This window comes from Symphalangus syndactylus, chromosome 6 (assembly GCF_028878055.3).
Source record: "Symphalangus syndactylus isolate Jambi chromosome 6, NHGRI_mSymSyn1-v2.1_pri, whole genome shotgun sequence".
Lineage (NCBI taxonomy): Eukaryota > Metazoa > Chordata > Mammalia > Primates > Hylobatidae > Symphalangus > Symphalangus syndactylus.
Genome location: NC_072428.2, coordinates 90906185 through 90921932, shown reverse-complemented (window position 1 = coordinate 90921932; position 15748 = coordinate 90906185). Strand labels below are relative to the sequence as shown.

Genomic DNA, 15748 nt, shown 5'->3' with positions numbered 1-15748 from the left:
AAAGCTGATGAGAAAAAAAATCACAAAAAAATCTCATAATGTCTTAAGAGAGTTTACAAGTTTGTGTTGGGCTGCATCAAAGCTGTGTTGGATTGCAAATGGCCTATGGGCTGTGGGTTGGGTAAGCTTGCTTTAGATAATGTAGATTCCTTTGTATATTTAATCTTTCTTCCTATATCAAGGTAATAGCTCTAATTACTGAAATAATATAATTATCAATTAAAAATTTCTTTTTCTCCCATTAGATATTTTATATTACAATATTTCTAGCAATTATGTGCTAAAGAAAAGATAATTTGGAACCTGATTGATTAATGGCCAATCAAGAGGCCCATGTTAAGATGAAAATAACTGACTTGAAGCTAGTCAGTCAAGCGACCTTCACTCAAAGACTTCCCTGATAATTATCCATATGTTTTTTCAATTGTGGGTCAATTGAGGATACGTTCATATCTTCTTCACAAAAAATGTATATCTTCTATTACTGGAAATAGACTGTAATAGTCTAATCTATTTAATTTTGATTCAATGTCTGTTGCTGGTAGACTTCATTGCTTTTTGTTTCTTTTTTTTTTTTTTTTAACCACAGGAGCATCTCTGAAACTCTTCAGAAGCATGCTTATGGTTCTGACTTTCCAGAGCTTCTGTTACAGAGCTGCTTTCATGTAGTGTGAACTGGAAGCCTGATCCACCTGGGATAGACTCCCTCTTTCTCTGCTAACTTACTGCCTGGTATCAGTCTGGTTAAAAGACCTCAGAGCCTCAATTTCCCACGTCTTCCAAGATGGGAAATAACACTAACCTTATGGGAACACTATGAGAATTCAATGAGATAATATCTGAAGAATATTTCTTGCACATAGGAAATGCTCAGAAAATGGTGGCTGCTATTTACATACTTGCTTTAGTTGATGTTCAGGGAGTTTTATACTTAGGAATGGCCCTGCCTGGAGACCCACCAACCATTCTCCCTCTGGGAACAATAAGATGAATTGAATTCAGGATATAAAGTCTCAGGTTTCCTATAAATATGCATATCTCTTACTGACCTGTAGTTTTTTTCATCAGTGTCAACAAACGAAAAAGATAAGAAGAGTTGAGGTAATATGTGTTGTAAGATGTATGTCACCTAATGTTAACTTTGTGGTCTAAACTGTTGAGCTATCAAGCCAGATTCCCAAACCTTTTGTCACTAAAGTGTTCTGAGATATACCTTGATGTTTAGAAGAAAATAGCAAGCTCACACAGGAACAAAAAACCAAATACCACATGTTCTCACTTATAAGTGGGAACTAAATGGTGAGAACTTAGGGACACATAGAAGAGAAAACCTGACACTGGGGCCTTTCTACGGGTGGAGGGTGGGAGGACGGAGAGGATCAGGAAAAATAACTAATGGATACTGGGCTTAATACCTAGGTGAATGAAATAAACTGTACAACAAACCCCCATGATACAAGTTTACTTATGTAACAAAACTGCACTTGTATCCCTGAACTTAAAATAAAAGTTAATAAAGAAAAATAAAACTACAAAAAGGAAAGTATGTTCTACATCTTCTAGGATCGACTTTTAAAACTTTCCATTCCCTGTAGTTGCCAATTCTGCAGGTACTAGTCCTCTGGAAATAAGTATGGTAAACTGAAGCAATGGGAGGAACTCTCCACAGAGTTTGTTTTCCAAAGAAAATTATTGTTTAGAGAAGCAAAATTAAAAGTCTAGCTAGGCGTGGTGTAAAGCTGTTCAAAAAGTAACTCAGAGCAAGGCCTGTAAATTGAAATGTAGTGCTTGAGTCATATTCTGCTTAAAAAGGTTGTAACAACTAAAGATGAGTTTAAAAATTGACAAGATGAATCAGAATTCCTACTCAAAATGGGAAAGGACAAATATACATAGGTTGACATTAGCTCACATCAGTCTTGTCTTTGGAGGACAAGTTAAAAAGTTATTATTGATGCATACAAGTGGGTTGTGTTGAGCAGCAAGTGAAACTATTGTCTTTATTAGAATGGAGATATTGTGCAGATATTTGTTGATTTTGCATGCATAAAAAGCAACTTTCCTGCCTTTAAGTAGGAAAGATAACAGCTTAGAAGAGAAACTGGGAAACTACCTGAGAATTGATCCAATTCCAAACTTCTGATTTGTGTAATAAAAGTGGGATCCAGCCAGGCATGGTGGCTCATGCCTGTAATCCCAGCACTTTGGGAGGCCTAGGCAGGTGGATCACTTGAGGTTAGGAGTTCAAGACCAGCCTGACCAACATGGAGAAAACCCCGTCTACTAAAAATACAAAAATTAGCTGGGCATGGTGGTGGTCGCCTGTAATCCTAACTACTTGGGAGGCTGAGGCAGAAGAATCGCTTAAACCGGGGAGGTGGAGATTGCGGTGAGCCGAGATGGTGCCATTGCACTCCAGCCTGGGCGACAGAGCGAGACTCCATCTCTAAAAAAAAAAAAAAAAAAAAAAAAAAAAAGGCGGGATCCGTGTGTATTTTTTAAAACTGAATTGACTGTTGATCACATATCAGTCTTACCTTTTAATTACTCTGTGTGAAAAATCCGTTGACTTTCCTAAATTTTTCATCTGTGCTCTAAAGTCCTTGATTACACTAAGCATTGATTTAGCCTCCCTTTAGCTATACCTATTTGGGCCTCCAACCAGAGTCATTCACTTGTGTAAGTGACAATTATTAAAATTCAACATTAGAAGACACTATATTCAATGTTAAATATCTTTTCATAAAGATTACAATAACATTTTTATAACAATACACCTCATGCCTCAGAAGTCTTTATGTCACATCTCAACTCACTCCATCTTCTAAAGGAGGAGAGCAATTTTAAAAGCTTTGTATTTCTCATTATGTTTATTTTCCCATCCATTTACTAACACTGGACCATATTTCAGAGTTTCATGAATAGTGAAGGCAGATTTCAAGGGACATCAGAGTTATGATGGCATTCTTAACTTGACATTCATAGAAAAATCTGAAAGTACATGCATGGCTGGTTTTATCCAGAACTGCACTTAATTTAAACCCAGCTCTTTATGTTTTTTTTTTCCCTAAAGTGTCTGCTGTATTTGATATATCTTCAGTTTCCATAAGCTGTTTACACCTGCTCAATATCAAGGACATTCCAGACTCAGAATAATTTAAGCCAATTTGATGAGTTGAATAATGATAAAATACAGAAAAGCCAGCAGAATCAGAAAACCACAGGATTTTAGAGCAGAAAGAGCCATTAGAGTTCATTTTACTCCCCCCTCCCTCCCCTGAGTCCTAAAGTTTAATACCTTTGCCAAGGCCCTAAAATGAGTTAGTGGCAGAACCTGGTCTAGAACCAAAGCCTTCCAATTCTTGGATGAGTGCTCTTTTCATAGTTCCATGTTACAAATAGATAAAGCCAAGGGTAGTTGCTTCTTACCATACTCTAGCAATGCTATACTGCAATGTGTAAATAACTTGGACAAGTGATCTGGACATTAGAATAGCAGTAACTTTAATTAGTATTCCTTTGTCATTGCCTTTTTGGCTAGGTGCATTTAAATCAGAAATTGATCACCCTAATATAAACTACAGTCTTAAAAGTCCCATGAGAACACTGTTATCCATTGCCGTCTGCCTATTCCTTTCCTTCAGCAATGTAATCATCTAATAGCTAAGACTCTGGAAACTTGGGTAGGTCTGAATCTGATGGAATCCTATTTTTTTCTATTCAAAATGTGCAGTGGTGTACAATAAGATGTGTTGACCTTCTTACGTCCAGCAAGGCTATGATTTTGAAGCCTGCAGGGAGCAGATTCTGAGTTCCCTGGAAGGTGGGCTATTTTCCATCAAGACTGATGACTGGTTTTTCCAGAGACACAATATAGCCTCAGAAATCTCTCCCTATTTATTCCTTGGGCAGCTTCTAGGACCACTGAAGTCCAAGGGTGTATATTTCACCTGCGTTTATGATCAATAGCCCACAAACCAATTTCCTATGGAGAGCCTCCCTCCTATGAATAAAAGGAAAGAGAAATACAAACTAAGAGGGAAAAACAAAGGAAAGATTGAGTCACAGCAGCAGAAAAGCCAATCAAGTCAGGGCAAAGGGAATTTTATGTGGTTGGGAAGATCAGTAAGATCGTATACTGTTGGTGTTTATTCCTTTTATTCCTTTTGTTTTTTTTGGTGCCAAATATGTTCCTTTATTCTCAAACTAGTGTCCTGTGGTGTCAAATGGATAAATCAATACAATCACTTTTAATGTTCCTTGATTTTCCATCTTAAGTAACATTTTGAAGCCGTTTATCTCCTGTAGAGTACTCTGTCAACCAAACCAATGAATGTTACTCTGTGACTGGGAAAGACACATTCATTTTGTTCAATCGAAAGAAGAAATAAATCTATAATACTTTCACATATATGACATGAAACTAGATCTTAATATTTTCAGTAAGAAAGGAAAGAAGGTAAATCTAATATAGCTTTCTGTAAAGTAATAACACATTTAATAACTATGCCAAGGGCATACATCGAGATGAGTCAACAAGTAGAATACTTTCAAGTATATGCTACTGTTTAGAAGTTTTTGAAGTTTTCCCTTGGTCTGGCCTCCCAGGCCAGTTTATACATCTCCCAAGAAATTAAGTTTCATTTGTTTATAGACTTCCTTTCTTTTTGGTTAACACTGCTAATAACCATATTTATTCTCTAATAACCCTTATTCTTAACAGCACCAAATATAATTAGTCTATAAATATCAAATTCATTTTCAAATTTTCAAAGAACAAAAATCTGGCAGCTTCATTCTGAAATAATCACAAAAGAATATGCTGTACACTCTAAAAGTAATTCCAAAAAAGAATTTCCAAATTGATGATTCTTATTTGAGGCAGTAAGATTAATGTAGAAACAGATGTACAATATACAGCTGTTGCAATATGTGGGTTTAAAGTTGTAGTTTGTTTAAAATTCAGTTGGATATATTGCTTCTACTCCTCTGTCTGCATGTGGAGCTACAGTTCAACTTAACATCCCAGAACACAAAGCTATATTACTTAAAGATACTCTGAATACATATCATTTTTGATCATTTTTAACTCAGGGAATTTATTTCCATTGGAATAAGATGATTGCTTTTTTGGTGATCTAATCCACAGGTTGATGTCACTCTCCCTTCTTACATGTTTAGAAATAAATGTATGTACCTTCATAAATAAAATCACAAGTAATTAGATTCATTCATACCCACAAAAACACATTGCCTTGTTAGATGTTAACACATATTTTTACAACCTTTATAGTACTAATTTTTGCTTGAGAAATAAAATTATTTTTCCCACAAAGTATACTAGAAAGCTCTGCTCTAATTTCAGACATTTTATTAGATATGTGGCCAATGAGCCTCACTCTGATAGTCCTCTGTGATCATAGTCTTCTAGGGATTATATAATTATCAAAAGGGGATGCTGACTCCTTGCATAGCTATAACTTTTGGTGTGTTAGTAACTGCTATTCTTAATAGGAGACAGTTTCTCATAATTTTTTAAGAGCCTGCTTTTCTGTGAAACAAATTTGGCATAAATATCAAAAATGTTAAATATATATTAGAAACTTTACAGTTTTACCCTTGATAATGCTTCTTTTTAGTGTGTCTTAGTTTTACTAACTTAAAGGGCTTAAATATGTAGAAACACTATTGTGAGTTACAATCAGTGTAACTCAATGTAACTCAGTGTAATTCAATCAGGTCTTCCACAAAACTAATTTCTTTCATATCCTAAATCTATTTTAACCTTATTCACTTTTTTTTGAGATGGAATCTTGCTCTGTTTCCAGGCTGGAGTATAGTAGCATGATCTCAGCTCACTGCAACCTCCGCCTCCAGGTTCAAGCAATTCTCCTGCCTCAGCCTCCCAAGTAGCTGGGACTGCAGGTGCACAACACCATGCTCATCTAATTTTTGTATTTTTAGTAGAAATGGGGTTTCTCCATGTTGACCAGGATGGTCTCGATCTCTTGACCTCGTGATCCTCCTGCCTCGGCCTCCCAAAGTGCTGGGATTACAGGTGTGAGCCACTGTGCCCGGCCACTTTATTCACTTTTTATAAAATGGAAGTAGAGTTTAGTTTTGTTGATTTTTGTCTTTTAGTTGGTATACACTGGTATTAGTTCTGGCTTCAAACAAATTTTAAATATTTCCCAATAAAACTATCTCACCAAATGACAAAGAACAGTCTTGGGAGAGAAGTTTAATTTTAACCACCTTCCTTTTCATTTTGAAACTTTTAAAATTGGTCATCAAAGTCCTTCTCCACATTCTTTGTTATAATGGAAATTAGTATCTAAAATTTATATCTGTTCTTATACTTGCTTCAAAAATTAATTTGTGTCTCTAATAAACACCAAAGCTAGAAAGGACTAGAACTTTACCAGTAAACAGCCGTGATTATTTTTTTCTCATATTTAAGAAGCATGTCAGTTTAATTGTGGTTGAGTAGACTCAAGAGCCAAATATATGCAATCATTATGCTCAGTAGCATATTAAAACCAAAATAAACTCCATCTTTGCTCTTTTAACATTTGCAAATTAATCCAATATTCTTCCATATTAATTCCATTAATTTCTCTCATATACTTTTGAATCCATATTACCCAAGAGACAATGCATGCTGCCTTAACTTTGCACATTTAACATGCTGTGATGAAACAATCCTGTCTAATCATCTCTAAATAAATGCTGCTAACTTATTGCTTCTGGAATTGCCTTTTGTATACTACCAGGGTAATTGAAATCCCATATGATGGATGTTCTAAACTCTTTCAAGATTTTTATCTATATATGTTTTTCATGGTTAGTCTTTATCACATTCTAGATGACAACAGTTTTGTGTGATTGTCATTTTCTCCCTTCTCCTGAAGTTCAATTACATAAAAATCTAAAAATCTTATATAGCCTGAAATATAATAGTAGAAAGATTCATTCACAGGCTTATTTCTTCTTCTTCTTCTTTTTTTTTTTGTTTTTTGTTTTTTGTTTTTGAGACAGAGTCTCACTCTGTCACCCAGGCTGACATGCAGTGGTGCAATCATGGTTCATTGCAGCCTCGAGTTCCCGAGCTCATGTGATCCTCACAAGTAGCTGGGACTACTACAGGTGCATGCCACCATGCCCGGTCAATTTTTATTTTTATTTTTTTTTGTAGAGATAGTGTTTTGTTAAGGGGTCTTGTAGAGATGGGGTTTCCCAGGCTGGTCTCAAACTTCTGGGCTCAAGTTCCTAAGGATCTTTTCCTTAGGAACTTACTGTGGAAATAATGAAGAATCAATCTCAGCCTGTGTATTTGCACATACATGAGCATACACATGCATGCATACTCATGCTCTCACTCACTATGTGCCCCAAAATTCTTCTTTTTTAGTAGTTATAAAATAAGTTTATTATCAGTCGGCCACCAAAGAATAGTAGGATAGTAGGATAGTGAAATAATTATGAAAAGTATATCTGAGAGATAAAATTAGAAAGTGAAAATTCCCCCAAAACTGTAAAATAAACTCAACATTTACAGGCTTCGATGAGAAAAAAAAATCTCCAAACATTTCCATTGAGAAACTGCACAATTGTCTTCTTAAGATGTAAGTTTTGTTACAGAACTCAATATATAGTAGTTTCGTTATAGAACTCAATATATGCCCAACAATTCTATTTCTGTGACCATCTCCTTCTGTTCTAAGAGATGTGGCTTTTGTTGAAAAGTGTGTGTGTGTGTTGTTTGCTTTTTTTTTTTTTTTTTTAGAATTAGGTGGGCTCTGAGATAAGGTTCTAGGGAGACAAAATACAAGGCTAAATACAGTCAGGCCTTGTTTATGGGGCATGGAACAGATTGATGAGCTTTTTGTATTATTTGTATTTAAGGGTCAGTGGAGACCTAGACTAACCACCTTCCTCCCCTGCTTATCTCAGAAATCAGCCAGCAGCTGGAAACAGACTTCCTACCAAGGAGAGTGCAAGAACCAACTTGTCCACAACCAGACTGACTGAGTATATGTATATGTGTGTGTGTGTCAGGTGGTGGGGGAGAGGTCTTTGGAGCCCTAGCTCTAGAACTCTCTCTTACTAGGCACCAATAAATTCCAGTTCCAAGATGTGCCTCCTTTCCTTCCAGATGTAGTTGGTGGTAGAGTAATGTAGTGGTTGTAAGCAGAATTACTGTTAGGTCTTGTTTTGTGAAAAAAATTTATTTACCCTCATATAGTTATGTCACTACAATTTTGTTTCAATGGAGTTATCAAGGACCTATTCCTGATGCCAATGCTAGATTAAACAAGAAGTGAATGTATCATTAATGCATGCATGTATAAGAACAATGATATTGTCTTCAGTAGTCCATTTTCCTTCTATGCTGCTGGGTTCATGAAAACCAATGAGAATTTTTTTGACCCAGGAAAATGTGTAACAAATGTGATTCCATACTCAATACCAACAGATATGCTGGATACTTATTTAAGTTTCTAACAATGGCAGGATTTTTCACACCATGGACACACTTCTACTGCATCCTTTCTGAACGTATTTGAAAACTTCATAAAAGGATATACTGAGTGAACAAACAACCCAACTAAGAAATCAAATAATCCCATTAAAAAGTGGGCAAATGACATGAACAGACATTTCTCAAAAGAAGACATACAAATGGCCAAAAGGTATATGAAAAAATGTTCAACATCCCTAATCCCCAAAGAAGTGCAAATCAAAACCACAATGAGATATCATCTTACTCCAGTTAGAATGTCTATTATTAAAAAGAGCAAAAATAACAAATGCTGGTGAGGATGCAGGGAAAAGGGCACTCTTACACACTGTTGGTAGGAATGTAAATTAGTGCAGCCACTAGGGAAAACATATGAAGAGTTCTCAAAAAACTGAAATAGAATTACCATATGGTTCAGTAATCCCACTACTGGATATTGTTCCAAAGGAATAAATATAGGAGATCAGCATATCAAAGAGATTCCTGTACTCACATGTTGATTGCAGCACTATTTACAACAGCAAAGACAAGGACTCAACTGAAGTGTCCATCAGGGGACAAATGGATACATAAAATGTGGTATATGTATAGACAATGTAATACTCTTCAACCATAAAAAAAATAAAATCCTGTGATTTGCAGCAACATGGACAGAAGTGGAGATCACTATGTTAAATGAAACAAGCCAGGACCAGAAAGACAAAAATAACATGTTCTTACTCATATGTTGGAGTTAAAAAAGTTGATTCCATGGAGATAGAAGAATGATAGATAACAGAGGGTTGGGAGAGTGAGGAATGGGGAATGAAGAGAGGTAGATTAATGAGTACAAATATACAGTTAGATAAAAGATAGAAGTTCTATTTTTTGACAGAAGAGTAGACTGACTATAGTTGGCAACAATGTATTGTATATTTCAAAGAAGTTAAATGAAATAAATAGAATTGTTCCCAACACAGAAATGATAAATATTCAAAGTGATGGATACCTCAAATACCTTGACTTGATCATTACACATTCTATGCATGTAACAAAATAAATATGTACTCCATAAATATGTAAATTATTATGTATCAATTAGAAATTCAAAAAAGTTACAGGAAGAAAAAAATTTTTTAAAGGTATACCGAGTTGGGCCGGGCATGGTGGCTCACACCTGTAATCCCAGCACTTCTGGAGGCCAAGGCAGGTGGATCACCTGAGGTCGGGAGCTCGAGACCAGCCTGACCAACATGGATAAACCCTGTCTCTACTAAAAATAGAAAATTAGCTAGGTGTGATGGCACATGCCTGTAATCCCAGCTACTCAGGAGGCTGAGGCAGGAGAATTGCTTGAACCTGGGAGGCAGAGGTTGCAGTGAGCCGAGATCGCACCATTGCATTCCAGCTTGGGTAACAAGAGCAAAACTCCATCTCAAAAAAAAAAAAAAAAAAAGATACACTGAGTCAAGATGGTGGATCATCCAGGTCAATTAATCAGTATAAAGCAATTTTTATAATATAAGTTAGAATCTCTGTATTTTTTGTTCACTTTTTTGCCAAGTTAAAAACATCATTGGTCAATAATGTTATTGGAATTGGCTACTAGGAGAGATGGCTGAAAATTCAAAGAGTAATTGTTTCATCATGATATTCAAATTGAGTTTCTAATCATCTCCTTTATAGGGGCTATCCAAGGATTTCTAATTAAATTTATGACCTTGTACTGAAATTACATCTTGAAGCTCTTTATGTTTACTCATATAAGTCTAGCTATTTTACTCTTATATTTACTTTTCCTTCACAGTCTTCTTTGATATTCTAAAAGGAGATGCTTTATTTAAGAAGTTAATTAACTAATGCAAAATTTACTCCTATTATCTTCATATTTAATTAAGACTTTCTTATTTATGTCATCACCTTAGCAAGGACTACATGTATTCCTGAATGTCAGCTTCTTATCTATTTTTCTCAGCTTTTAAACATAATAAACAGCCTAGATTCTTCATTCAGTATTTCAGATTTCCTTTCTTTCATGTCACAAAAGATAAATTCACACTGCTGCACTGACAACATCACAGCTTTGAAAATGTGCCCACCCGTTACCTTATAAATAGTTCAGTCACTTACTTTAATCCATCTTCCTCTGTCCATCACTCTAATGTCAAACTTACAAGTTTAAGAATGCACTTTTCTCCACTTCCAGAGTTAAAACAAGGGTCCAAAAGCCTATTCACTTAACTAACACGCACTGACAGAAGTATCATTTTGACTGACAAAATGCCAATCATCAAGTATTCTCATTTAGGAAGATTTGATAATGGTGTCCTGGCATTGTCGTTTTGATGAATATTTAGTGCGAACAATGGCAAAAGTCCACCTCTCCTAAAAGGTGGGTAGGTCAATAGGGCTGGGTGATAACCTTTCCATCTTGACATCTCTGTGTGTTTTCATTATTTTCGTATAATTATCCAGTATCTATTCCAGATAATTATAGTTACATAGCTCTGGTGGTTCAACCCTAGATAACAATTTTTTTTTGTTTTGCTTATTTATTTCACTTATACCAGCCAACTTTTTCTTTGTTTAATGTTATCCTTTCAGAACCCATAGCTTTGAGTTTATTTAGAACGGAACTAAAAGAAAAGAAACTCGCACAACATCCACAGCCCAGAATTTCTAGAGAGTGGAAAGTGTCTGAAGTGCATGGAATCTGCCTTGAAGAAAATGGATTTTTGATATCAATCTAAGATCTAGAACCTGAGTTTAAAAGTCCTTGATTTGTCTTAAAGTTAATAGAGGATTTTCAGGTGAGCTGTAACAGGCACTAAAAATTGTATCGTTTTACCAATTCCTCTCTTTGGAAGGATAATCAGAAACGATTGTTTATGGATATCTATAGGTTACATATAAGAAATTTACCCCAACATGCTTTCTAACTATCATTGCTTTCTTTTTTTTTTTTTTTTTTTTGAGACGGAGTCTCGCTCTGTCACCCAGGCTGGAGTGCAGTGGCGCAATCTCGGCTCACTGCAAGCTCCGCCTCCCGGGTTAACGCCATTGTCCTGCCTCAGCCTCTCCGAGTAGCTGGGACTACAGGCGCCCGCCACCACGCCCAGCTAATCTTTTTTTGTATTTTTAGTAGAGACGGGGTTTCACCGTGATCTGGATCTCCTGACCTCGTGATCCACCCTCCTTGGCCTCCCAAAGTGCTGGGATTACAAGCTGAGCCACCGCGCCCGGCCTGGCATCATTGCTTTCTAAGACTTGCAGAACACTTAGCTTTACTTTCCAATGTGCACTTTTCTTTTTACTCGTGAGACTCTCCTGTTGCAAACAAGAGACGAGGTTGGGAGTTACTGTGAAGATTCTACTCACAGAATAGCTGTTTCAACTAATAAATTAAATTTGCATTCTCCTGTCTCCCAACGTGGAGTTCTATCTCCATCATAATTCATTCGGAATCACCAACAGTCTGGACTAGAATCAATATTTCTCAATACTAACTTCAGAAATGTAAGTTAGATTTTATAGCTTGAAAATCACAAGTCTCTTCTGGCTACAACTTCATCATAAACCATACTGCTGCAGTTATAAGCATTTGCACTTAAAATTGCCACATCTCAAATAGGTTTTCTGTTCTAAAAGCCCACTATAAAAAATAAGTGCAATTTCACTTTCTTTTAATCAATGAATATATAGCTAAACATTTATCTCTTAACCTAAAAATATTAATACTGCCCATTGTACTCACATGGCACCGTGCGGAGGTAGAGGTTGTCACGAATGATTTGCTGAAGCTCATGGTCCACAGAACCCTTTTGAAATCGTAAGTTGAGGTAGTGACGAAGGTCTTTATCAACAATGCCTCCTAAAATAAAAAAAGTTTCTTGGTAAAGGATGTTGGAAAATATTTTAAGCATGTAATTTGATTCTGTCATCAATATACTCAGGAACCCATTAAAAAGATGCATTATTTCAAAGTGTTCTTTTGATCTTCTCAAACATTTACTGCCACAATGATAACAGAGATAATATTTACTGAGACAATAATTGCCTGCCAAGTCTATGTTCAATGCTTTGCATGTATTCCTAAATTTATCCTTCATTTAGAATGAAGCCTATATCATGGTAAAAGATATGTTACTCTTGAATCATACTGAAATATTATAGTACATCTCACTGCATGGCTAAAAAGACTATTTACTCATTTATTCATTGCTTCCCATTCCACCCTACCCCAAATCCTGGAAACCACTTTTCTGTCTATAAATTTGACTACTCTAGGTACCTCATATAAGTAGAATATATAATATTTGCCCTTTTGTGACTGGCTTATTTTACTTAGCATAATGTCTTAAAAGTCTGAAAAGATTTTTAAGTTATTGAAAGTTGCTCTAGATTTGGTTAAGTAGGATGGTATAAAAAGTTAAAGAAGAAAAACCTACACAAATATGAATGATTTTACTCCTTTTATGCAATAAATAAAAGTAATTTCTTTATTTTGTAGTATATGTACAAATGTTTTTAACAAGAGACAAGGTTTGAAGGAATGTAGGGGTTTTTTTTCCTTTTTTCAATACAAACAATTTTGCGACTGTTTGACCTTATAATCTAATAAAAAATAAACTGGGATATAGTTAAAAAACCAATAATGTAGATCTATCAAATACTTATTTGATATTTAAAGATAAATTGTTAACTTATAAAGATTTATCTTAAAACCTTTCCTATTTCCATACTGGAAAGAATTAATTATAAATCAAAATACCAGTAAAAATATAAGTAAGAATTCCTGAAACTCTTATTATTTCAATCAAATATACTAGGGCAATTGAGCCAAGACAAACAATTAAAGATAGAAGAAACTGGAAATCTGCAATAATCATAAAATTATATTCCTTCAAATCCTTCTGAATCTCAGAATTAGAATTCATAAATCTATTTGCACTACCATGATCACACAAACTAGCATACGTAGGTGTGCACATGTGCAAAACAAACAGCTTTGACATAAACTGTAGCTAATAGACTTACATATTGTAACATTTCTAAAGTTTTCAAAATCCATCATTTCAGTTGCCTCCTAATCTGCAGGTATAGTCTCAATAAGATGCCATTTTTAACTGCAAGATATCATTTTCAACTGAATTAACTGTAAAAATTCTTACCCTCCAGATGATGTTTCTTTCATATTTGAGCAAATGGTCTCTTAATCTATTTTTCCACCCAATATAATATGATAGTGGATATCAAATGACATAAAAGGAAAACATTTTTTGTTGGGTGTACATAAATATTACATCCGGAATGGCTGAACGTATAATTTTCCAAATTCAAATCCATTTTCTCAGCCAAAGAAGCAGAACAAACAGAAATAAAAAAAGTCATTTGAAACTGCCATTACACAATTGCAACAATTACCTATTATTTACATCTCCAAATGCCCTGTGTTTCCATGTGTCTTGGACTTGCTGGCACCACACTGAAGTAGCTAATAGTTTAGAAATCCTAAAATTCTCTTTTTCTTCTTTTTTTCCAGTCAGCAATACTTGCTTACGCCTGCTAATTTATCACACCTACTGAGTAAGCATCATGCCTGTGACTGTTCTCAGCTGTCATTTCTGCCGGATTCTAAGGCTAGAGGTCCTTTGGCAACTGCACCCCCTCTTCCTTCTCCTTTTCTTTCAATCTAATATGTGGGACATACCAAGTAATGAGATGCTTTCTGGCATCCTAAGAAAATGTCAACTATAGAACAACAGATGTAGTCTCCTTATTAAGGTAAGCCAGAACCACTCACCTAATGTAATGTGGATAAATTCACATTTTGTAGTTCAGGATGATTGTTATCCCTAAAAATATATTATCAGTTTAAACTTTTTTTTCTTTAGTACAGATATACTGAATTACATTTCTTGAAAGTGATCTACCTTAGAAAACAACAAAAATGTCTATTTATTCATTTCAATGACTGTATCTTTTTTTCATAGAAGGACCTGTCGAAACTTTTAAGAATCAATATAAAATTTCCTTCACTAATTAAAATGAGTCGTCATAAATTATAACAAAATTTCACATACAATCCCCTTTGTTTCTGAAGGATTTCTCTTTCCTCCTATTTCCCAAATGCTTTATTATCGTTTACAATTTATCATAAGCATCTTTCTTTTTTTTTTTTTTTTTGAGACGGAGTCTCGCTCTGTCCCCAGCCTGGAGTGCAATTGCGTGATCTCGGCTCACTGCAAGCTCTGCCTCCCAGGTTCACGCCATTCTCCTGCCTCAGCCTCCCGAGTAGCTGGGACTACAGGCGCCCGCCACCACGCCTGGCTAATTTTTTTTTGTATTTTTAGTAGAGACGGGGTTTCACCATGTTAGCCAGGATGGTCTCGATCTCCTGACCTCGTGATCCGCCGCCTCGGCCTCCCAAAGTGCTGGGATTACAGGCGTGAGCCACCGTGCCCCGCCCATAAGCATCTTTCAAGTCAGGCAATTTTATTAATCCAGTATTCTTACAGCAAATTCTGCTAGTTGCCTACCCAATATTCTTTCCATTATTCTTTCCTTTTAAAAGAGCTCTGATTTAGTTTTGGGCAGAAACCTGCTGAGCCTCAGGACATGGATCACAGTGGTCTGGAAAGTCATTCAATCATTCTCCACTTTCCTAACTGCCCTTGCGGCTTCTAGCAGCTATGTTCTGGCCATTGACACCTAGCCCAGAAGGAAATGGACATAATATCTGAGATGTAACAGCCACATTCTGACTATGAAGTGAAGTGACAAGCACAAGGAAAAATTCACCATGCTCAGGATACTGGAGTAGAGATTAGAAACAGCCTGCATCCCTAATGGCTTTACTAAACAGCTAAAAACAATGTCAATAACTACATATCTTAAGATTTCTTGCTATATGAGAAAAAGTAAACACTCATTAAAAAAAGATTTTGGTTGAGTATTCTTTTAAAACTAATATAGTTGAACAACTGTACATGATCCTAAAACACACACATATATATACACACATATATGTTATACACATACTTATATATACACATATATTTTTGCGTATGTATATATACACATATATACACACATATATAAATGTGTATAATACACGTGTGTATATGCACGGTATGTGTATAACACATGTATGTATATGTACAGTATGTGTGTATATACGTGTGTTATATGTATGTGTGATACATATATGTATACATAATGTATACATATACACATACATAGGTATAA

At 35.5% G+C, this 15748-nt stretch overlaps 1 protein-coding gene across 10 annotated transcripts in view; it reads right to left on the bottom strand.

The window, feature by feature from the left end:
* The window catches only part of MAGI2 (membrane associated guanylate kinase, WW and PDZ domain containing 2), a 1470566-nt gene that overhangs the window by 1020072 nt on the left and 434746 nt on the right, over positions 1-15748 (bottom strand). For all 10 annotated transcript variants that reach the window (XM_055283428.2, XM_055283421.2, XM_055283424.2 and 7 more), the window contains exon 2: positions 12255-12371. In XM_055283428.2, the coding sequence (XP_055139403.1) occupies positions 12255-12371 (117 nt within the window). The remainder of the gene's footprint in view (positions 1-12254; positions 12372-15748) is intronic.